This window comes from Salvelinus alpinus, chromosome 6 (genome assembly GCF_045679555.1).
Source record: "Salvelinus alpinus chromosome 6, SLU_Salpinus.1, whole genome shotgun sequence".
In the NCBI taxonomy this organism is placed as follows: domain Eukaryota; kingdom Metazoa; phylum Chordata; class Actinopteri; order Salmoniformes; family Salmonidae; genus Salvelinus; species Salvelinus alpinus.
In genome coordinates, this window is record NC_092091.1 from 20,208,737 (window position 1) to 20,233,933 (window position 25,197).

A 25,197-nucleotide genomic window follows, 5' to 3' on the forward strand; every position below is an offset into this window, starting at 1 on the left:
AGTGACGCATGGAGGATGTTGTCTGAAATGGCCTGATGACTCAATAGCCGCAGATAGCACCTGCTGGCCCCACTTTACAATGGACAGAAGTATGGAAAAAATTATTTTGGACAGACTTGCCTGATCTTAGTTTCTAGATCCCCACCAGAGGGTGGTATAGCTCATTTAGAAAAGTCAGTTAGCTTGATTGGGTTGTACACAGTTTCTTTAAATTTGAGTTAATTTCATAATTTTCCATTCATGGATTGACTTTTCAATCCACTCTCAGTATTGACAGGTTTAATTGGTTTAGATCTTCTTGATTCACTGTAGGCCTTTCCCAATGTGTTTTTACTATAGTGTTTTTTACTATCACTTAATTAAAGCAGCAATCGGCAGTAAAAACGATAACAAAGTGTTGTCCCTGTTTCGTTTAAAAGCTGGGGGCTTGAGAAATGTAACCACTCAAATTCATAGACCGAGCTATGGATGCAAGGACTGAACAGCCATGATATCAAAATTATAGTTTTAATGATGTTTTAAGGATATATAGAGTGTTTCTTTACAGACATTGGAGTAAAAACAAGCTTATATTTGGGGTTCTGATGAGGTGAGACAGTTGAACTAAACTCGTGAGGCATTTATAAATTATATTCTTCAATAATAAATGGCTACATATCATACATTTTTAAGTGAAAAAATGTACAGTGTATATAGCAACAGCTGATTGCCCCTTTTCAAGGACATAACAAATACATTCAATTTTTTTCCTCAAAGTATGCCCTGTAATATATGTTTCTAAAAGCTTGGATTGGAACAAGGAGAGGCAGACTAATTCTAGGCGCAGAATATAATTCTGTCAGGGTAAAGATGGCATGTAAGTTATTCAATAGGTTACTTCTCTACTTTAATGTATTCCTTCTTTTTTACCCAAAGTACGCACTAGGGTAAGTCTACTTGCTTGTAGTCATCCTTGGTAGTGGACTTGAAGACTCTTTATAATCCTATTTTAGGTCCAGTTAACTGAGATTAGAAGATGTTGTAGTCTACATTTGAGATTTTCAGCGGTGCCACGTAACGTTGAGGTAGAGTGTTCCGACTGCCAAACAGCGTTGGTCCATCCCGTCCTCACTACCGTGACGTCACTCTTGGGAACTGTCCTTACAGTGGTGGTGCTGAACAAGATGGCTGTGAGTCGGGGAGCGGAGAGCTGAGGAGGAGGAAATATACCCCCCCTCCCTCCCCCCAAATTGATCCAGACTCAGTGGGTGAGAGGGAAAGGCCAGCTTTTTTTTATTGTCACATAGCAGTGACACGCAATAGCTTAGTAGTGAAGCGGAGCTGATTACGTCCACCTATTTATACAGGCTATAGAGACAGATATCTACTCCGGATTGAAGCCGGTGGACATCTGGGAGCGATCATAGCCAGAGCTAAGAGATGTCATTGCTGTGTGTTGGAGGTAAGCGATAAAAACAAACATATTTCAAGCTTGCGGTAGCCTACTGGCTGTCGAGAGAAATGCTCTTGTTTAGTCGGGTAACCAGCTGCTTCGCGGGCTGTTTTCTTCAATGAATCTCAATCTCATTCTGCTATAAAATTTATCAATTGTGGTTTTATAAATTAAGCGCTTTTTACTAAATGTGATTTAAGTTGGCTGTTAACTGAATAAACTGACAGTATGTTTGTATTTTGTGGCCAACATTTTATGGTTGTTTAATTGGTTTAATTCTTCTTTTGATTATAGGAGTGTCTTCTAGTGATAAAGAAGCGTAATAGGCTACCAATGTCATCATAAACACGTTGATTGTCAGAAGCCTATTCACCGCACCAAATTAGGATTTGAACAGAATTCGAAAACCTCATATTAGGCCTGTGGTATGAAAATGTCTGATTTCTAGTAGATAGTCCTATTTACCATATCCCCTCACTAGACTTTTGATTAAGGTTATGTCTTAGTAGTACAGTAACATTAAAACGAGTGCTTCCCGCTGTGCAGTTTTTTTGCATGCTATCTTGAACATGCACGCTTTCTATGATTACATAATACAACTTTTATAGTTACAGTAACCTCAAAATGTGGCCATGGATGAGTTACTCATTTTAATGTTTAATAAAAACTCTTACATTCGTTTGTAAGATAGCCTAAATTTAAGGCTATTTACTGTATTACAAAAGTAATATCGAACTGTGTTAGGTTGACAACGCAACCAAATATCAGCATTTAAATGAGATGTATCTAATGCTTGGGTAGTTTAATCTGAACCACTGGCTTAATAATATTCTTTAACTTTAACTTTTGGTTTAGTTGGAGACGTGAATCCAACATAGAATTTGTTAACTTGTTGACAAGTTAATACACTATTTACTGTATTGCAAAAGTGATGTTTAATTGTGTTTGGTTGTCAACGCAACCAAATATCAACATTGGAAGGAGATGTATATTTTGTACCACTGACTTAGTCTGACATTAATTCCAGTTTTTCTGGACCAAACATATCTAAGTTAAAGAATAGGACTAAATCCTATCAAATCAAACTTTAAATGCACTTTAATAAAGTTTGATTTGATTTAGTCCTATTCTTTAACTTTGGTTGATTTTTGGTTGAAATAGAGATGTGAATCCAATATATTCATTATTAACTTGAAGATTAAATTTGACGTCAACCAAAGCTTGAAACCCTAGGCCTGTATATATAATGTCTATTTTTTGTTGAACCCTGGTTTGAATTGAAACAGTAGCTGTTGATAACTTCGCAAATGCTATAATATTTTAGGCCTAAATAGTATCATTGATGATATATGACTTAGAGAGAGAGTATGATTACATTTCATTTGCTCTGCTAAACCTACCCTTTGGAATGACTTTGATAGCAACAGTGAATCTATATTTAGTAATGAGATCTCTCAATAATCATTCTCATGATAGCTCATTGGCAGTAGTCAGTGACAAATATCAAAGCTAAATATGGCTGGGCTTAGTTAAAACCCTGGATGGGCAGCCTGGTCTCAGACTAGACGTAACATAGTAAATGTAATCTGGGACACTAAAATTAGTATGATAAATTCCGTTTGGTATGGTTACATAAGACCGAAGGTTACTTAAGGCAATAACGAAAGGAGGGTGGTTGGTCGGGGTGGATGGGTAGGCGAATCTCATCATCAGAATGTCAGCTAATTAGCAACTTTTCAACTACTTACTCCTTTTTAGCTACTTTGCAACTACTTAGTATGTTAGCTAACCATTCCCCTAACCCTTACCTTAACCATTTTAGCTAACCCTAAACCTAACCTTAACCCTTTAACCTAACTCCTAACCCTAACAAGGGTTGTCTATGTTGAAAATTGCTTACCATGATGACATAACTCTGTTGTTGAATTTTGCCCTCAAAACAACAGTTGATGACTTTTTGCAAATCCATGTATTTTCCACAGATTCCACATCACAATACGTTGACAAATTTCATTGAAATCATGCCGATTCAACCAGTTTGTGCCCAGTGGACTGTTTCGCTTTTGGTCATCTAATGATGATTGCATTCCTTATGACAGCCTTCCTCTTGAGAAATCATGAGTTTCCAAGGAAATCTGCTGAATGCAGCCTTTCACTGCCGTGATCACAGTAGATTGCCTCTAGCACTAGCCTACTATGTTGAATCAGTGTTGTTGGCCATATACCCCTTCTAGAATGATTTGATTGTTTGTGTGAAATACATTTCTCAGCGGATGATAAAAGTGTGTCCAAGAGATTTTACCCTGGGCAATGGGGTATTGGCATGAATCCCTAAGCAATTTACTCTCCCAGTTACTCTCCAAACAAAACACCCAAAAGCAAATGTTTTGTAAGTTTAAAACGGCAAAACCAACTGGGAAAAAACTGGTTGAATCAACGTTGTTTCCACCTAATTTCAACAAAACAATTCAGAGTGCAGGGGCCTGTTGCACAAAAGTAGAATTAAGACATCCGGGATAAATGACTCAGCTGAGCTCAATGAAGCCAAAACATGTGCGTCCAGGCTTAATTGGTTGCACAAAGACCAAGCCAGGATGAGCAGACACGGATTCATTAAGCCAGGTGAAACCAATCCTGGATAGGTGCGCGCTCACGGCTCACTCAAATAGACCCCGCCACAGATCACAGATTAACTGATTTACCATGGCAACTAGAGCCGCGTACTTTTCCCCGTCGGAAGCACAAATCCTCATGGAGGCATACGAGGAGGTAAAAGATATAATTAAGAAGAAAGGCAACACCGCCACAGTGATAAAGCAAAGAGAAAAAGCGTGGCAAAGTATTGCAGACCGCCTGAATGCGTAAGTAGTGCACAATTACACACTCACCGCTCCGCTGAAACATCACAATTACAATTCAAATATTTAATTCACATCTCCAAAAATGCAGTTGTACTGTAATTATGAAACGGTTAAATGTTTAATTGAAATGCACTGCAGATATGAGTGAAATTGTGTAAAGTAACTCCATCACACTGTATAAAGCTATGATAAATTTTTTGATATTTTTACTGAAAACAAGACAAAAATACCAAGTAATTTTTTGCAGTGTGACTCCATTAAATGTGTGTGTGTGTGTGTGTGTGTGTGTGTGTAGATTAAACATGAACGGGCCAAAACGGACATGGCAGCAGGTCAAAATCAAATACAAGAACATTCTGCAGAATGGTATGGTCCCTGACTAATATTTAACAAAGCACAAGCATATATTGTACCCAGAAGGTGCCTGCTCACACATTGTCTGTACTGTTTTAGCAGTGAAAAAGAATACCCACAGACAAGGCACGGGTGGTGGGTCACCAAAGGCTGACCTTACCCCAGCAGAGGACATGGCCTTGGAGCTAAATAAAGGCAGGCCCGTCTTAGAGGGGATCCCTGGGGGGAAAGAGACGAGCATAGGTTCCTCCCAAGATGCCACCCGCTTCATTCAAGGTATGTCCTTCCATCTCTACATGGGATACAACCACATTCATATTGAATCAATTTGGACTGTCTGACTTTGGTTTACCTATTGCCTTGCAGTGTCTGGCAGCACTGTGTTCCTGTTAGAGCCACCAGCACAAGCACCAGGTGTGGCCACTAGCCTATATGAAGGCCCAAAATTGTGTGTTCCTTTCTGCTCTGACAATGGCATGCCCATTCGTGCGAGATGTGGTGGATGAAGAAGCACTTGTGCTGAGGAGAGCCTTCAGGCGAGAAAGGGTCTTCAGGGACCGGTTGGACCCACTGGCCTTCCCTGATGACCATCTATATGAAAGATACAGGTTTTCTGCAGATGGCATCAGGTATCTATGCAGACTACTGGGTCCCAGGATTAAGCACCGCACTGCACGGAGCCATGCACTGAGTGTGGAACAAATGGTTTGTGTGGCCTTGCGCTTTTTTGCTAGTGGAGCCTTCCTGTACTCAGTGGGGGATGCAGAACAGCTGAACAAGGCCACAATTTGCCGCACAATAAGGAGTGTGTGTCTGGCTATCAAAGCATTAGCAGATGTCTTCATCTCCTTCCCTGGCCACAGAAGACTCTGTGACATCAAAGAGGAGTTCTATAGGATTGCAGGTAAGAGGATCTACAAATTACAGGACAACTGTTAACACATAGTAGGATACTCATTACTTTGTGTGACAGGTTTCCCCAATGTCATTGGTGCAGTGGACTGCACACACATAAGGATAAAAGCCCCCTCAGGTGCCCATGAGGCCGATTTTGTGAATAGGAAATCCTTTCACAGCATTAATGTTCAGGTGAACATAACTTTTTGATATTGTCCATTGACGAACACTCTGCATTGCCAGTGATGTGCATTGATTGGTGTAATATTCCTCATCTTATGATTTCAGATGGTCTGCAATGCTGACTGTGTGATCAGCAATGTTGTGGCAAAATGGCCTGGCTCAGTCCATGACTCCAGAATCTTTCGGGCCTCTGAAATCTATCAGTGCCTATCACAAGGTAAGCCACACAACCCCTATTTATAACCATCATGGCTGTGTCAAGAATATCACTGTGTTTATGAGGTAGTAATGATGAGATTTTGTGTTGACAGGTGAATTCTCTGGTGTGTTGCTGGGAGACAGGGGGTATGGCTGCCAGCCTTTTCTCCTGACACCTTTCACAGACCCCCAGGAAGCACAGCAGGCCTACAACCATGCCCATGCCAGGACCAGGGCCAGAGTTGAAATGACCTTTGGCCTCCTGAAGGCACGCTTTCACTGCCTTCACAAATTAAGGGTCAGCCCTGTTAGGGCATGTGATATTACTGTGGCTTGTGCTGTCCTCCACAATGTGGCCTGCCTGAGGAAGGAGAGGGCCCCCAGAGTGCCACCAGCCATGGACTGGGACAATCCGGCAATCTTCCCTGATGACGACAGTGGTCGGCTGCTGAGGGACCAATATGTGTTGAATTATTTTAGTTAGTATGTGTGCTTTCAATTTTGGTTAAATATGTCCTGCGGTGGCAGAGGAATTTGGGTTTTTTTGGGTTCGTTTTTTGACGAATTTGGCCTCTTATGATGTTTGTGCGGTATACTGTGTGTAATACAAGGCTGCAGGGAGGCTACTGCATCCATTCATTTGTCTGTTCAGTTGATGTGTATGGATTTGTCCTGCATTTATTTTAGTGTGCAGACATGCAGGGTGTGTTATATACAGACCTTTGAATGTGTATGTATCATTTTGTATAATATGCTTGGATTCTGTGCTTTCCATCTTGTAGAGTCACTGTGACTTCAGTTTCGAAAGGAGCTGATGGTTTACCTGCTTTGTTTTGTCCTTATTCAATAAAGGAACATAATGTTACACATTGTGTTTTTATATTCATATGGAATGTGTATTTGTTTATATGACAGAGTACTAGGGCCACACTGAAGAAAAAGGATAAAGTCATAAATTTATGAGGCTGGTTCTTTCTGCAGAAAAGCTACATATTGTTTTTACAGTTTTGATACTTATGACAATGTGATACTTAATATTCTGGCACATCAGCATGTCTTTGTTTATGAAACCATACTGAAGTACAACTTCACGAAATGCCCCACATATGTCATTTTAACAACTGTCCTCCTTTAAAACAACTGGTTACAATATTATGACTTGTGTTTTTTTCCCCTCTGTGGCCCTACTATTCTATCATTTTATATATAGCCTTATAGTCTATGGGAAACTGTAAATTATCTAATGATAGCAACATCATCTAAAAATCATTTTTTATCCAAAATCATTGAAATTAATGATCACAAACGTTTAAATAATAACAGTGGGTCTAGTTATATGTGATAACAATGTATAGTGAGCAGTGAAATAACTATTGGTTTCCATTTGTGGTGACTGCTGACTGACATTAGGGATGAGATTAAATAGATCCTGGAATTTAGCCTGGTCTGGAGCAGGCTAGCTCCACAGAATAAATCTCCATGGTAATTTATACCATAACATATCCTCCTGCCCCCTATCCATCTTTAGTGCAACCGGATTACGGATCAATTGAGCCAGGATCACCAAGATATCCTGGCTTAATCCCTTATCCTAGTTTTGTGCAACAGGCCCCTGATGTTGAATCAACGTGGAAAACTGATTGGATTTGCAAATAGTGATCAAGGTATGGGAATTTTGCCTTTTTTCCACCCAACTTTTAACTTAAATTCAATGTCATGGTGAAATACTTAGTTGATTTCACGTTAGTTGACAATTCAACCAAATTTCAATCAAAACTAGATGTTTAACTGACATCAGAGCACATTTGGAATAGTCTTGTAACACTGAGAGTCTGGAAGCAAGTTCAGGGAGTGAGTATTTTATTAAAATAAACAGAACATAATACAAAACACACTAACAGCACACAGACATGAAACAATGATGCCTGGGGAAGGAACCAAAGGGAGTGACATATATAGGGCAGGTAATCAAGGAGGTGATGGAGTGCAGGTGAGTGTCATTATGCGTTGATGCGTGAAACAATGGTGACAGGTGTGCGCCATAACGAGCAGCCTGGTGACAAGTCTGTTTTTGGGTCAGGTTGTTTGAATATCAGCAGTTTTGTGAATCCTTTTGACCCTTTTTGCTCCCTCTGTAGCTTGTCGATTTTAATGTGTTAGTAGCCTGCCTGTTATAGATTAGGGCAGTTCTATGTTATTGTCATATATCAAGGTACTATACGTAGAGGTAGAGCGACATGCCACCCTCAGCAACCCAAACCGCCCACTCCAAAGTGTTTGTGACAGGATATGTTCTTGGCACCGTAGTTGTATAAACAAGCTGATTGCACAGATGTCAGGATTGAGACAGATCCCCAGATGTACCCTCAATATCCTCAAGCTTTGTTGGCATAGCAACCCTCTATTCCCTGGCATTTGGGCGCTTTCCCATTAGTATTGAGTGCACAGCTATGTTAGTGGTTATTTTTGGTTAACATCCAGTTGCCACGGTGAGCTTGAGAGACTTCACGGGGACTTTTCTAGGTCTTTAATACATGTAGATATGGCAGCAACAACAACCCAGGGGAGAGGAAGTGTCCCCACTGTTACCATTTTTTGTAAATGCATGAATATAACTCGGCCTATACAGGGCTTTAAGAAAGTATTCACAGCCCTTGACTTTTTCCAAATTTTGTTGTCCTACAGGCTGAATTTAAAATGGATTACACTCAGATTTTTTTTCTCACTGGCCTACACACAATACCCCATAATGTCAGTGGAATTAGTATTATTTTATTTTAACGTTTTTTACAAATTAATTAAAGAAATAAAAGCTGAAATGTCTTGAGTCAATAAGTATTTCATCCCTTTGTTATGGCAAGCCTAAATGTGCTTAACAAGTCACATAACTTCCATGGACTCTGTATGCAATAATAGCGTTGTAAATTATTTTTGAACGACTACCTCATCTATGCATGCACCCCACACATACAATTATCTGTAAGGGGCCTCAGTCGAGCAGTGAATTTCAAAAACAAATTCAACCACAAAGACCAGGGAGGTTTTCAAAGAAATGCACCTATTGATAAAAAAAGTAGACATTGAATATCCCTTTGAGCATGGTGAAGTTATTCATTACACTTTGGATGGTGTATCAATAGACCCAGTCACGACAAAGGTACAGGCGTCCTTCCTAACTCAGTTGCCGGAGAGGAAGGAAACTGCTCAGGGATTTCACCATGAGCCCAGTTACAGTTAAATGGATATGATAGGAGAAAACTGAGGATGGATCAAAAACATTGTAGTAACTCCACAATACTAACCTAATTGACAGCGCGAAAGAAGGAAACCTGTACAGAATACAAATATTCCAAAACATGCATCCTGTTTACAACAAGGCACTAAAGTAATACTGCAAAGTGTTATGTTTGGGACAAATCCAATTCAACACATTACTGAGTACCACTCTACATATTTTCAAGCATAGTTGTGACTGCACCATGTTATGTGTATGCTTGTAATTGTTAAGGACTGGGGAGTTTTTCAGGAAAAAAAAATATGGAATGGAGCTAACCACTGGCAAAATCCTAGAGGAACACCTGGTTCAGTCTGCTTTCCACCAGACACTGGGAGATTAATTCACCTTCCAGTAGGACAATAATCTAAAACACAACACCAAATCTACACTCGAGTTGCTTACCAAGAAGTCAGTGAATGTTCCTGAGTGGCTGAGTTACACTTTGACTTACAGTTGAAGTCGGAAGTTTACATACACCTTAGCCAAATACATTTAAATTCAGTTTTCACAATTCCTGACATTTAATCCTCGTAAAAATTCCCTGTCTTAGGTCAGTTATGATCACCACTTTATTTAAAAAATGTGAAATGTCAGAATAATAGTAGAATCATTTATTTCAGCTTTTATTTCTTTCATCACATTCCCAGTGGGTCAGAAGTGTACATACACTCAATTAGTATTTAGTAGCATTGCCTTTAAATTGTTTAACTTGGGTCAAACATTTCAGGTAGACTTCCACAAGCTTCCCACAATAAGTTGGTTAAATTTTGGCCCATTCCTCCTGACAGAGCTGGTGTAACTGAGTCAGGTTTGTAGGCCTCCTTGCTCGCACATGCATTTTCAGTTCTGCCCTCAAATTATCTATGGGATTGAGGTCAGGGCTTTGTGATGGCCCTCCAATACCTTAACTTTGTTGTCCTTAAGCCATTTTGCCACAACTTTGGAAGTATGCTTGGGGTCATTGTCCATTTGGAAGACCCTTTTGCGACCAAGCTTTAACTTCCTGACTGATGTCTTGAGATGTTGCTTCAATATATCCACACAATTTTCCTCCCTCATGATGCCATCTATTTTGTGAAGTGCACCAGTCCCTCCTGCAGCAAAGGACCTCCACAACATGATGCTGCCACCCCCGTACTTCACGGTTGGAATGGTGTTCTTCAGCTTGCAAGCCTCCTCCTTTTTCCTCCAAACATAACGATGGTCATTATGGTCAAACAGTTCTATTTTTGTTTCATCAGACCAGAGGACATTTCTCCAAAAAGTATGATCTTTGTCCTCATGTGCAGTTGCAAACCGTAGTCTGGCTTTTTTATGGCAGTTTTGGAGCAGTGTCTTCTTCCTTGCTGAGCGGCCTTTCAGGTTATGTCGACATAGGACTTGTTTTACTGTGGATATAGATACTTTTGTACCCGTTTCCTCCAGCATCTTCACAAGGTCCTTGCTGTTGTTCTGGGATTGATTTGCACTTTTCGCAACAAAGTACGTTCATCTTTAAGAGACAGAACACGTCTTCTTCCTGAGCGGTATGAATTCTGCGTGGTCCCATGGTGTTTATACTTGCGTACTATTGTTTGTACAGATGAACATGGTACCTTCAGGTGATTGGAAATTGCTCCCAAGAATGAACCAAACTTGAGGTCTACAATTATTTCTTTTGATTTTCCTATGATGTCAAGCAAAGAGGGACTGAGATTGAAGTTAGGCCTTGAAATACATCCACAGGTACACCTCCAATTGACTCAAATTATGTCAATTAGCCTATCAGAAACTTCTAAAGCCATGACATAATTTTCAGGAATTTCCCAAGCTGTTTAATAAAGGCACAGTCAACTTAATGTATGTAAACTTCTGACCCAATGGAATTGTAATACAGTGAATTATAAGAGAAATAATCTGTCTGTAAACAATTGTTGGAAAAATGACTTATGTCATGCACAAAGTAGATGTCCTAACCGACTTGCCAAAACTATAGTTTGTTAACAAGAAATTTGTGGAGTGGTTGAAAACCGAGTTTTAACCTAAGTGTATGTAAACTTACGACTTCAACTGTATATCTACATGAAAATCTATGGCATCACCTGAAAATTATTGTTTACCGATGATCAACAACCAATTTGACAGAACTTGACGATTTTAAAAAAGAATACTGGGCAAATGTTGCACAAACCAGGTGTGGAAAGCTCTTAGAGACTCACAGTACCAGTCAAAAGTTAGGACACACCAACTCATTCAATGGTTTATCTATATTTTTACTATTTTCTACATTACAGAATAATAGTGAAAACATAAACTATGAAATAACACATACGGAATCATGTAGTAATGAAAAAACTGTTAAACAAATCAAAATATATTTTGGATTCTTCAAAGTAGCCACCCTTTGCCTTGAAGACAGCTTTGCACACTCTTGGCATTCTCTTAATCAGCTTCACCTGAAATGCTTTTTCAACAGTCTTGAAGGAGTTCCCACATATGCTGAGCACTCATTGGTTGCTTTTTCTTCACTCTGCGGTCCAACTCATCCCAAACCATCTCAATTGGGTTGAGGTCAGGTGATTGTGGAGGCCAGGTCATCTGATGCAGGACTCCATCACTCTCCTTCTTGGTCAAATAGCCCTTTAGGTGTGTTGGGTCATTGTCCTGTTAACAAATTATAGTCCCACTAAGCGCAAACCAGATGGGATGGCATATCACTGCAGAATGCTGTGGTAGCCATGCTGATTAACCTCTCTTGGGTAGGGGCAGTATTTTCACATCCGGATGAAAAGCGTGCCAAAAGTAAACTGCCTGTTACTCAGGCCCAGAAGCTAGCATATGCATATACTTAGATAGATTTGGATAGAAAACACTCTAAAGTTTCTAAAACTGTTAGAATTATGTCTGTGAGTATAACAGAACTGATATGGCAAGCGAAACCCAGAGGACAAACCACCCCCCCCCAAAAAATTCAGCCTACCACTGTTTTCAATGGCTGTCACTTTTATTATAAGACAAAATCCTCAGAGATTGCAGTTCCTAGGGCTTCCACTAGATGTCAACAGTCTTAAGAAAGAGTTTCATGCTGTTTTTTGGAAAAATTTGCCAGAAATTGTAGTTTTTCTAGGTAGCTCCCATTTTGGCTGTAGTGTTTCCAAGCGTGTGAAAGAGAGCGCGTTCTTTGTTATTTTTCTCCGGTAAAGACAATAACGATTCTCCGTCTTAAATTTTATGGTTTATTTACGTATTAGGGTACCTAAGGTTTGATTATAAACGTTATTTGACTTGTTTGGAAAAGTTTATTAGTAACGTTTGGGATTCATTTTGTATGCATTTTGATGGAGGGAAACTGGGTTCATTATTGACTGAAGCGAGCCATCTAAACTGAGTTTTTATGGATATAAAGAAGGACATTATCGAACAAAAGGACCATTTGTGATGTAACTGGGACCTTTTGGAGTGCCAACAGAAGAAGATCATCAAAGGTAAGTTATTTATTATATCGCTATTTCTGACTTTCGTGGTGCCCTCTCTTGGCAGGTTTGTTGTGGTGCCATATTCTTCCAATTTTTTATAATGGATTTGATGGTGCTCCGTGAGATGTTCCAAGTTTCGGATATTTTTTTATAACCCAGCCCTGATCTGTACTTCTCCACAACTTTGTCTCTGACCTGTTTGGAGAGCTCCTTGGTCTTCATGGTGCGGCTTGCTTGGTGGTGCCCCTTGCTTAGTGGTGTTGCAGACTCTGGGGCTGTAACGTCTGCTTCCAATTCAAAACCTCATACACGTAGATCCCCTGAACGCAGCTCACTTTCCAGCCCACTTTCCAGCTCACACTCTCAAACACCTAGATCCCCTGAACACAGCTCACTCTCCAGATCCCAATCACCTGAATTCTAATCACCTGTTCACACACCTGTATGTCATTATCACACGCTATTTAGTTCAGTTCTTTACACCCCATCACTGTGACGTATTGTTTGTTTTGTGACACACGTCTTTCAGAGCTCTGTTTTTCCCGTGATTTACTGCTCCCGTGTATAATAGTTTTTGATTGCCTCGCTAACGATGCCTTTTGCCTATTCCCTGCCTGTACTTTAGCCTATCGGATTTCCTGTTATCTACCTATTGCCTGATCTCCTGGATTACGTTACTAGCCTTTTCCCTGCCTGTACTGTTGCCCTTTTGGACCCCCTGTGTATGACCTTCTGCCTGCCCCTGGACCCAGCTACCTGCCTCCTCCTGTGGTCCTATGCAATAAACACCTGCTGTGCCCTGCGCTTGAAACCAGCTCTCTGTCTCCCCTCATGTTCATTACAGAATACCTCACCAAAAACGACAGATGGATTCAGCGGAGCTGCAGCTACGTCTGGCCAGACAGGAGGAACGAATCGATGAACTCTGCGACCTCCTTCGCCAGTCCATTCCTGCTTCACCCATATCAGGTGTCACAGCTTCTTCTCGTTCATCTCCCCCATATCCATGCCTAATAAATATCACGGATCCCCAGGGAAATGTCAATGATTTCTCATGCAGTGTAACCTGTACATAGACCATCACCCAGCTGACTTCACCTCTGACAAAGACAGGGTGGACTTCGTCATCTCCCTACTCACAGGCAAAGCTCTGAATTGGGTCACAGCCCCGTGGGCCGCTCAAAGTTCTGATCTGTCCTCTTAATCATGTTTCCACGCCCTCTTTGAGGTATTCGACCATTCAGTTTCAGGTCGTCTCACCGGGGACCTGTTATGTGAGCTGCGACAGGGCCGTCGCTCCACCACTGAGTATGCCCTTGAGTTTCGTACCATGGCTGCCGGCAGTGGATGGAGTGAACCAGCTCTCCCTATAGTCTACCAGAGGGGTCTTAATCGGGAGTTACAGACTGAACTGGCCTGCAGAGGAGATTTAACGGACCTAAACCAGTACATCCGGATGTCCATATCCATTGGCAACCTGCTGGTGGACCGCAGACCTATAAAGTCGCCCATGGCCTGCAAGTCTTCCACGCCCTTCTCTCGTCCACCACGGTCCAATAGCCCTGAACCCATGCAACTCGGCCGCGCCCCTCTCACGTTTGCCGAGAGACATCGGAGGTTACGTGAAAACCTTTGCCTCTATTGTGGAGAGAGTAACCACCTACTCAATAGCTGTCCAATTCGCCAAACTCGAAGGGGTGACCACAACCCCTCCACTTCCGCCCGGGTAAGCACCTCTACGTTTTTGAACGTTACCAAAAGGCAGTTTGGGATCCCGGCTCTTCTTTCTGCTAATGGGGTCAATCAGTTTCTGGAGGGACTAGTGGACTCGAGGGGCTGCAGGAAATGTCATTGATGAACAATTGGCACAACAGATAAGGGTCAAGCTAATCCCTGTTAATCCTCCCTTTAGGATTAATGCGCTGGATGGACAACCTCTCGGAACTGATCTTGTGACACGCATGACCGACAGTATCACCCTTCAGATTGGCCTCCTTCACTCTGAGGTCCTTCAGTTAATGATGTTGTCTTCACCTAAAGAACCCCTCATCCTCGGTCACCCCTGGCTAAGCCTTCACAACCCTGCCATCTCCTGGCGGCAAGGGGAACTGCTGTCATGGTCTCCGTCTGTTTTAAGAACTGCTTCAGTCTACCCTGTCGAGCCACCTCTATAGAAGGATCGGAGTCTGCCATTCCAACCCACATCCCACCTGTATATGCCCAGTTCCTGGGTGTCTTCAGCAAGAAAAAGGTGTTCATTCTGCCCCCTCATCGCCCGGAGGACTGCGCAATCGACCTCCTTCCTGGGGCATCGCCCCCTAAGGGTCGGATCTACCCCTTGTCCATCCCAGAGAATGAGGCTATGGACACCTATGTAGAAGAGGCTCTCAACGTGGGATTCATCCGTCCATCCACGTCTCCGGCTGCATCCAGTTTCTTTTTTGTAAAAAAAAAAGGATGGTATTCTCCGTCTCTGCATAGATTACCGACCCCTCAATGACCTTACCATCAAGAATCGCTTCCCTCTTCCTCTGATTCCGGCCGTACTAGTACAAGTTGGACAGGCTACCATCTACCTACATAGTGCTTACAACTTGGTCCGTATCCGAAGTGGGGATGACTGGAAGATGGTGTTCATCACCGCTAGGGGTCACTATGAATACCTGGTTATGCCCTATGGTCTCACCAATGCTCCTGCAGTCTTCCAGTCCTTCATTAATTACGTATTCCAGGACATGATCAACCAGTTCCTCATCGTGTACATTGGTGAAAACTTGATCTACTCTCACTCCCTTGTAGAACATGTACAGCATGTGCAACAGGTCCTCCAACAGCTACAGCAACACCATCTTTATGTCAAGACTGAGAAGAGCGCCTTTCACGTTACTACGGTAACCTTCCTAGGGTTCGTGCTGACACCAGGAAGGGTCAACATTGACGAAGGCAAAGTCACAGCCATGCTTAACTGGCCCAAACCTGCCACCGTAAAGGAACTACAACATTTCCTAGGATTCTCCAACTACTACCGCCGGTTCATCCGAAACTGCAGCAGCACAATCGCTCCTCTCTCAGCTCTCACCAGTCAAAAAACCCATACACTCCAATGGACCGACATCGCCCTTACTGCATTTGAGACCTTCAAATGCCTCTTCACCTCTGCACCCATCCTTAGGCAGCCAGATCCTACCCTTCCTTTTGCTCTGGAGGTGGATGCATCCGAGGTCGGCTATCGAAGAGTGGTGCCGCTGATTAGAGGGAGCTCATCACCCATTCCTTGTTCTTACCGACCACCGCAATTTGGAGTACTTAAGAAGTGCTAAGAGGCTCAACCCCAGACAGGCTCGCTGGGCACTCTTCTTCACCCGATTCAACTTCATAGTCACCTACCTGCCCCGCAAGAAAAATGTGAAGGCTCATTCCTTATCCCGTCTATTTGACGCCTCTTCCTCTAACCCAGCTCCCGAGCCCATCCTGCCGCCGTCTTGTGTCGTGGGACCCATACAGTGGGAAATCCAAGCAGCCATCCAAGAGGCTCTACGCCACAACCCAGCACCTCCAGAAACCCCTGCAGGCAAGACCTAACTAATACCGTGGTGCCATACCTTGCTGAGTTCTGGCCATCCCAGAATCACCCGGACCACGGAGCTACTGCGCAAGTTCTGGTGGTCATCCCTAACAGCCGACGTCCGTGATTATGTTCTTTCCTGTCCCGTCTGTGCTTGGGCAAATAGCCCTCGCCAACTACCTAGCGGTAATCTCGAGCCTTTACCTACACAACACAGACCATAGTTCTGTATCGCCATGGATTTCCTCATGGATCTGCCAGACTCTTCCGGCTTCATGACTATTTTAGGTGTAGAGGACCGGTTCTCCAAGATGTGCTGACTCATCACCCTTCCGCATCTACCTAATGCCATGGAAATTGCCGAGTGCATGTTCCAACAGGTGTTTTGTCTGTATGGGATCCCGGAAGATATCGTTTCGGATCAGGGACCCCAGTTCGTCTCCAGGGTGTGGCGAGCGTTCTGCGACCAACTGGGTGGTATCCAGCCTATCCTCTGGATACCATCCCCAAACCAACGGGCAGACGGAACGCCTGAATCAGGAAATGGGGAAGTACCTTCGCCAACACTGCACCCACCAACCACACGAGTGGAGTCGCTATCTAGCCTGGGCCGAATACGCACAGAACTCCCTGGTGCATTCCTCACTCCATATCACTCCTTTTCAGTGTGTCCTCGGATACTTTTGCAATGCACTGTACCACCCTTACCTTGTCACAATACAACTGATTGGCTCAAATGCATTAAGAAGGAAAGAAATTCCACAAATTAACTTTTAACAAGGCACACCTGTTAATGGAAATGCATTCCAGGTGACTACCTCATGAAGCTGGTTGAGAGAATGCCAAGCGTGTGCAAAGCTGTTAAAGGCTTTTGGATTTGTTTAACACTTTTTTGGTTACTACATGATCCCATATGTGTTATTTCATAGTTTTGATGTCTTTACTATTATTCTACAATGTAGAAAATAGTCAAAATAAAGAAAACCTTCAAATGATTCGGTGTGTTCAAACTTTTGACTGGTACTGTACCTTGAAAGACTCACAGTTCTAATCGCTGCTAAAGATGCTTCTACAAAGTATCGATTCAGGGGTGTGAATACCTATGTAAATTAGATATCGCCGTAGTCCAGTGGCGTGCCGTGGGCCTGGGGCCTGGGCCTTCAGTGAGGTACTACACAGTCCCGCCCGAATTAATCCACCTCTTATTATCATCATTATGATGCCATGGCTCTAGACACTATACATTTAGACAGAAACGCAGTATAACCAGGCGTTGCGTCACCTTGAAATTGACAAATTGACATTTTTGGGTAAACAGTGTTTACCCAAAAACATGACACAATCAATGAGTCTTTTCAATATTTCCCTTCACCTTTTCATTGTGCAGCTCCGTTGCCCTGTGCGCTTGTTTTTTGAGCTGTAGATCCACTCCGGTGTCCCCAAAAGTTTTCAAAAGCACAATTGCTTGTAAGTGCCCAGCCGTACTTTGGAGTCTCGTTGCTGCCTTGGTTAGACAACTCAAGTTTGCAAAGCCAGTGTGGCTCCAAACACCAAATCGATCACTTGCAAATAATAGGCATTCCCAGCAGTACAGTTTGCAGTGCTTCTCGGAGCCTGCCATTGACAGCGTTCGTAGTTGAAACTTTGAAAGTGGCTTTCCCGCCTGTGACAGGCTTTGTGGCGTCGGGCGACCTCTCCTTACAATGTCTAACTTTTCTTGAAAAGTTCGTCTTGAGAATGGCGTTATAATTATATCCTCGACCAAATCGATATCTTCTCCTCCTTCCGCCATTGTGGGTTGAAAAAACAGCTTAGTAGTACGTGAATTAATTTGTAGCAGTGCTTCTCGGAGACCTCTCCTTACAATGTCTAACTTTTCTTGAAAAGTTCGTCTTGAGAATGGCGTTATAATTATATCCTCGACCAAATCGATACCTTGGTTAGACAACTCAAGTTTGCAAAGCCAGTGTGGCTCCAAACACCAAATCGATCACTTGCAAATAATAGGCATTCCCAGCAGTACAGTTTACAGTGCTTCTCGGAGCCTGTGAGCCATTGACAGCGCTCGTAGTTGAAACTTTGAAAGTGGCTTTCCCGCCTGTGACAGGCTTTGTGGCGTCGGGCGACCTCTCCTTACAATGTCTAACTTTTCTTGAAAAGTTCGTCTTGAGAATGGCGTTATAATTATATCCTCGACCAAATCGATATCTTCTCCTCCTTCCGCCATTGTGGGTTGAAAAAACAGCTTAGTAGTACGTGAATTAATTTGTTTATCAAAATCAGTTTCCTAGATCTGCATAGACCTGCCCATAGGACCTGCCTCTCAATATTGGTAATCCAATCAAAAGACGTGCACGCACTACGCCTGCTAGCTGGCTCCTGTGTAACACTGGAGCCAGCTAGCAGGCGTACAATAGCCAACTCTAAAGCTGATTGGTTGACACTAAATTTTCATTTCCATTCACTATAAGCTACAAGCGCCCGCACTGTTGATTCTGAAGGCCTGAGGGCAGATTTTAGACCCCTGGCAACACAAAAAGATCTAACATAAAGACCAGCCCTCCAAATCTCAACCTGGGGCTGGAAGCAGTGCAACCAAGAGGAAAGCTATGAAATGAAGAGTATAACTCTTACTCTGGGGAATAATTTAATACATATTTGTGGGAAAATATATATATATAAAAAAAAAATATATATTCTGATGATGTTTAGGCCAGCAGAGAAGGCCTTGCAGGCCCTGACGGCCCACCACTGCCGTAGTCCTATTTCATTAAAAAAAATGTCATTATGGGGTATTGTGTGCCGATGGGTGAAAAAAATACATAATTAATTTTGAATTCAGGCTGTAACACATCAAAATGTGGAGTATGTCAAGGGGTATGAATACTTTCTGAAGGCACTGTAGGTCTATTTGCATATCTTCAGATCATTAGTGATAAGGAAGAGGCTTGCTCAGTGCTCTGGGAGAGAGCAGATTCCTAGCTTCATTGTGCCTAGAGTCACATTACCATGTCAAACAGTACACACACACACTTCCTTGCTGTAATGAATGGGCTTGTTTTTATTTGAGAAACCCTCAGTCATTTCTTCTTCCCACATGAACATCCACTGAAGCTCTCAGTGTATTCCCCAGCATTTAATGTGTTCAGTGGCACAGCTAGCTAGCATGAATAATGCTGTAATCCAATGCAAGGATAATTATCTTGCGCCAGCCGAGGCCTGTTCAGTTCCATATAATCAGACACGATATTACATTATCTCATGCTCTGTTTACGTTCTGAATACATGATGCCTGTATCTTGCCTCGGAGAAGGCAAGAATCAGGCTTCTCTTTGAAAGAAAGCAAGCCCTTGGCTTTAATTCCATTTTTCCATTTCTGTGGATTCAATGTTTTTTTTATGTGCCCTTATTCTTCATAAGGGCGCATTTAATTGGATCCTGTTAAATTACACAGCCTTGACCTTTGATTATGTTGACTATTATCACGTTATAATCAAGATTCATTTCACTATACTCCCCTGAGTATGGGGTGAGTGAGTGACTTAATTTCCCCTTCAATTAGATAGAATAAGATGATATGGTGGGATTAATAAATTATGTTGTCTCATTCCTGCCTTTCAGATAATTTTTATTTTCTAGCTCCTTCTTCTGTTTCTTCATAACTGAGAATTCCTGCAGGTTACAGGTTTGAATTATATTGCTGTTGCTTGCTCTTGGTACAAATACAACTGCTCTGAAGTATGAGGTGCTTGTAAGCTTTTGATTGGAAAATCTCAGGCAATAAAACCTTGGCGCTCCACTGTAGGCCGAGAGCGGCATTATTTGCTGCAAAGAGCGAAGAGAATCTGTAATTGCTGTTGTAAGGAAGAGGACACATTTCTGAGGGTTTGCACAAAATGTTGGCTTAGTTTTTTTTGTAAACCCTCCTGCCATCACAGCCAAGATGCTTTAGCATTGTACCTGTGAGTGGCGTGAGTACCCCTCTCCTACCCCTCTCCACCACCACCCCCAAACCTCCAATCCGCTACAATTATTTTTAGTGGTGGAGGTGCAACGTGGCTCTGTTCTGCTCCTCCCTTGCTTGGCTGCACAGAGAGATTAATGGAACACAAGAAAAATAGATGGTATACACACACCACATGGCAGGAGGAGAGCGTGGGAGTGAGAGAGAAAGGGGAAATCCAGGCAGTGAATCAAGGCTAATGATGGGGAGGGCACTGCGTTGGAGGGAGGGTGGGACATGGTTGGCTGAGGCGGAGGTGTTGAGGAATAGACAGCTGAACAGGCTGGCAGAATGACTGAGTAGAATCCTCGGGGGGGGGGGGGGGGGGGGGGATAATAATGGAGCTCAACGTCTCTTTTGTTGTTTGTATTTTGCAGTGTTCCGTGGAATCACACCAAAGGGGATAAAGTAGGTTGTTAGATTGAGTAATGATATCATGAAAGACTTAGCTCTGAAGTTGGTTAAGTGCATTCTCTAACTCAGGCAACTAACTCAGAGCGAATGGTCTGGGGTCCGCAACATAATTATAATTTGTACACTGCAAATTGTCCACAACTAAGCCTAAAAAGAGATTGTATTTGAAAATAACACTAATTTCATACCTTTATTACATTAACACACAATCACATCTTTTTTTGTGTGTGGGGGAATACAGATGTCCTAAAAACTTTGTAAAACGGCGCTGCCTGTTAACGACCCCTGGTCTAACTCCTCCTCCTCCCCTGCAGACTAGCAGGTTAGATTGATATTCAGATAAAACAAACATCATCCTCAGGGTCTGTTGGGATGAGCTATTTTAAGTATATCCACTATTGTCATGATGCTTTTTTAAAACCTTTATTTAATTAGGCAAGTCAGTTAAGAACAATTTCTTACTTTGAATGACGGCCTAGGAACAGTGGGTTAACTGCCTTGTTCAGGGGCAAAACGGCAGATTTTTACTGTGTCAGCTCGGGGATTCGATCTTGCAACCTTTCGGTTACTACTAAAATCTTAATTGGCTTCATAAAAAAGGCATTCTTGTGATAATTGTTATGATATGGATTATTCATATAGGTCAGAGGGCTCCAGTTAAACCCATAATTATAGAAAATGGGTTAGTAGATATTTAGCACTCTCCGCGCCTGCGCTGCTTGCGGGCATCAGTGTTACATTCCACTGTGCCCCCAGAGAAAATCCTTTGAGGTTCATTGAGCCAACTCTGGGATTCCAAATGGACCACTTTCCTTCTTTTCCTTTTCTTAACTGCAGCTTTTGGAGATGAAGTGAATGGAGGCGTTCAGTGGGGATTAGATGGAAACCTTTGAATATTAATGCCCTGAACATGGGGGTGCTTGGCATCGGCAGGGCAGGCGGGTGGGCGCGGGATTCATTAATAATGAATGGGCCAGTTGACGTCAGAGTACGTGATAAAAAAAGTCCTGGTTGCCTAAAGTGAGCCCATAAGAGATGATAGTGGTACCTTTACCTTAACACAGGGTTTCCTAAACCCCCCCTTAGTTGGTTATTTGAATCAGCTGCGTAGTTCCAGGGTCCAAAAATAAAACGCTTACCGAGTTTGGGAAACCCTGCCTTAACAAACCTGCTTCCATTGTGTCACCTGCTTCCTCACTGTCGGCCTCACTGCCCCCTTTCATCCTACCTGTGACTACCTGTGCGTGCACACTAGGGGTGTAGTGCTGCCGGAGCAAGGAGGAGCGGCACTCCCTCACTTCTTTCAATTTGAGAATTCACGGATCTGGTAAAACTATTTCTGTAAGATTCATTCTGATGATGTTTTAATAAATTATATTTAATTACCACTAAAATTTCATGAAAAACGATAGAATGAAAAACCAAATAAATATGTATAGCAGCCTAGAGGTAGGTAAATTATGTTTTTTTCTGTCTTCTGTCTGGCAGTGGTGAGAACGATGAAGAACTATAGGCTACGTGTGTGCACTGCGGAGACCCGTCGGAGGTTTGATCACTTTGGCCAATCAGAATGTTGAAAATAAATAAGAATTCTCTGCCTTGATGTTCATAAAACTCCCCGAACCCCCTCTTGCAAAGTGGAACCCAGAACGATATGTGACCACTTGGTTACAGTGACACTGTTCTGCCGAGGACAGCCAAACTAGAGTGTCCACCTAAAAGCCCAAGGAGACTGACCCTTTCTGGAAGTTGCTGTAGCCCTGGTTGGGGTATTTAGCCTACATTGGCTATTGGTTGAGACGCAGGGCCTGTTCTAGCTTGGTATGTCAGGGTAGGAAATTGGAAATGTGAATTGGGCCAAGTTGGAGGTAATAATGCATTTAGGTTATAGTTTATTGAGATGCATGAATACACCACACCAAAGCTTGATTTTATGGCTGTTTTTAATACTTCCTTCAATTCTTTGCAGTAATGATTTAGGTTCACTACTTTGTCAGTTAATTTGGTAGCATGTTTAAGCTATGCTAATAAATTATATGAATTAATAGTTCACCTCTCTGTTTTCTTTTATTCTGTAATGGGGTATATTGTAGCCATGTGTTCAAGCTAATCAAATAAAAGTGTATTTACGATACAGAGTGTAAGCTACAGCAATAAAGCTGATCTCACAAACAGTGCAATGATACTAAGATATATGTATTTGTATTTACATTAGGCTATAGCCTACAAATAGCTGTACCACATAGTCGTATGTCTATTAGGCTATAGGCCTACCTCAAATATTGTTGTTTGTTCCTGAACTGACCGAACGGCAGAGCTATCCTTAAGCTGTCCTTCAGCACCACACATTTGTTCAACGTCATTGCATGATCCTGGTGCTGTCCTTTCAGCACCCCGAATGACGCTCCAATCGCTTAAAATGACATCTCATCAAGATCTGTTGCCTACGCCTAATAGGTCTACTCATCACTTATTATTATTATTATTACAAATAGAAGATTATCACTTCTCACAATGGTGCTAGTTTAGTAAAGTTCGATCAAAGGTGAATCAATGTCTCGCAAGATCACATAAAGATGAATTAGTATTTTAAATAATAGAACCGAATATAATAGCATAGCATAGTAGGCCTATAACATTACTGTTACACCAAAAACACCTAATTTCTAACAAGATTTTAGGATGGTTAGCTAAAGCAGAATAGTCCATGTCTGGGCATAGGCACGTTACAATTGGAGGATGCATGTTATGTATATTCTATAATGATAGGCTATTCTCTAGGCTACATCTGTCGGTACAAACTTTGATGACGTCATTTACAAAACAGTTTTGCCCTCCCTCACCTAAAAAAATAGAACACTACCCCACTGGTGCACGCACCTCTCTGAACCACTCTCGCCTGAGCATAATGCTGAGAGCCTTCCACATCTGTTGACTAATGCAGGCTTTGATATTGAGATCCAGGCATTCTGCCATCAGAGGGAGTGCATTCTACTTCTCCTCCTATGAAATGCCAGGGTCTTGTCAATCACTCACAAACCCCACATGTGATGATTTGCATATGCTGATTTGCATATTGGGCTCCCGAGTGGCGCAGCGGTCTAAGGCACTGCATCTCAGTGCTAGAGGCGTCACTACAGACCCTCGTTCGATTTCAGGCTGTATTACAACCGGCCGTGATTGGGAGTCCCATAGGGCGGCGCACAATTGGCCCAGCGTCGTCCGGATTAGGGTTTGGCCAGGGTAGGCCGTCATTGTAAATAAGAATTTGTTCTTAACTGACTTGAATAGTTAAATAAAAAATACATAAAAAAATTATAAATACAAATCTAAATCACAAAGTGATGCTGTCTTATGCAGAAAACCTTTTCAGTCCAGAGAGGTGTGGGTTATTAGTAGGTTTGTTTTTAGAAACCTGAATTTCTAGATTGATTGACCCATTGACCCCATTTTGTTTAACCCATTACAGTATGGCTCATGCTTTGTTTCTCTCTGTCTGTTTTGCAGTGAAGAAAGCCAAACTCGATGGAGCCCAAGGTGAGTCGAGACATGTTTGACCATGTTTGATTTAGTATTAAAAGTCTTAGAAACACTGCTTTGTTTTACAATAAGACTGATATTCCTTGATGTTCCACAGAGAAATTTAACACCTACGTGACGCTGAAAGTGCAGAACGTCAAGAGCACAACCATCGCTGTGCGTGGTGCCCAGCCATGCTGGGAGCAGGACTTCATGTTGTAAGTCTTCTTCCTTTTCCCCTTCTTTCTTCTCATCTTCCCAGTCTTCTTCCTTGGCTCTCCCCCTCTTTGTCCTTAGTCCTTTTCTTACTCCTTCTCTTCCCCCCACTCCTCTTTATCTTTTCTCCTCTTCCTTTTCCCTCCTATTCCTCTTCTCTCCTTTCTCTTAATTTTCTCTCTCTCTCTCTCTCTCTCTCCCCCATAGGAAATACTTACTAGTTTACACGTTGAGCTGCCCTGGGTCCTCAGTGCTCTCTCAGCGATGAGACTAGAAGGTTCTGGAGGCCTGATCTCAGATGCAAGATATGCTACTGTTGAGCTTCCCAAGGCTGCCCTGGCCCGCCATCCAGTCAGTCAGCCAGCCAGGCAGGCAGTTACACTAATGTGTTAACACCAGAGAGCACACATGTTGTGTAACACGGACTGCAGGGACTCCTGAATAAATGTTTTAAGTAGTGACGTCTAAGGTGCCCCACAGAGCCACTCTCACTGGTTGTGCAGCAGTCAAGGGAAATTATTAAGTCCAAGTTATTTTTCGGAAGTATTTCTTAACTGATAATAGGAGCAGGATGTTGCCCTGAAACAGCAGAAGAGTGAATAATAGATGATAATCACTATCTCTCTCCTGCATTTCTTAGATCCCTAAAGCTGCTAAACGTCAACACCCCTCCGTCCCCCCTCTCTCTCCCCTTTAAGTTCTTTCTCTTTCTCGGAGCCCATAATGCAGTGCCAACGTCAGCTGTTTGTGAGATTACTTCCTGGGCTCTCAAGATAAATATCTGTTTTCATATTAAAGCAGGTGTTTAGAATTAGGATTTGTT

General features: G+C 42.4%; 2 protein-coding genes across 4 annotated transcripts in view; both read left to right on the top strand.

The window, feature by feature from the left end:
* The first annotated feature begins 83 nt into the window (after positions 1-83).
* The window catches only part of LOC139579664 (protein unc-13 homolog A-like), a 97,308-nt gene continuing 72,194 nt past the window's right edge, over positions 84-25,197 (top strand). Inside the window, exons 1-3 of the mRNA XM_071408519.1 lie at positions 84-1,441; positions 24,147-24,176; positions 24,277-24,376. Coding sequence (XP_071264620.1) covers positions 1,420-1,441; positions 24,147-24,176; positions 24,277-24,376 — 152 coding nt within the window. The 5' untranslated portion in view covers positions 84-1,419. The remainder of the gene's footprint in view (positions 1,442-24,146; positions 24,177-24,276; positions 24,377-25,197) is intronic.
* On the top strand, positions 3,794-6,811 carry LOC139578309 (putative nuclease HARBI1). 3 transcript variants are annotated; one of them, XM_071405718.1, is made up of 7 exons: positions 3,794-4,293; positions 4,589-4,659; positions 4,747-4,923; positions 5,014-5,551; positions 5,621-5,736; positions 5,833-5,944; positions 6,039-6,811. In XM_071405718.1, exons 4-7 carry the CDS (start codon positions 5,080-5,082, stop codon positions 6,407-6,409), a joined length of 1,071 nt encoding a protein of 356 aa, XP_071261819.1. In that variant the 5' UTR covers positions 3,794-4,293; positions 4,589-4,659; positions 4,747-4,923; positions 5,014-5,079; the 3' UTR covers positions 6,410-6,811. The 3 variants fall into 3 exon arrangements, with proteins under 3 accessions (XP_071261819.1, XP_071261818.1, XP_071261817.1); XM_071405717.1 differs by having other exon boundaries at positions 3,794-4,659; XM_071405716.1 differs by having other exon boundaries at positions 3,794-4,923.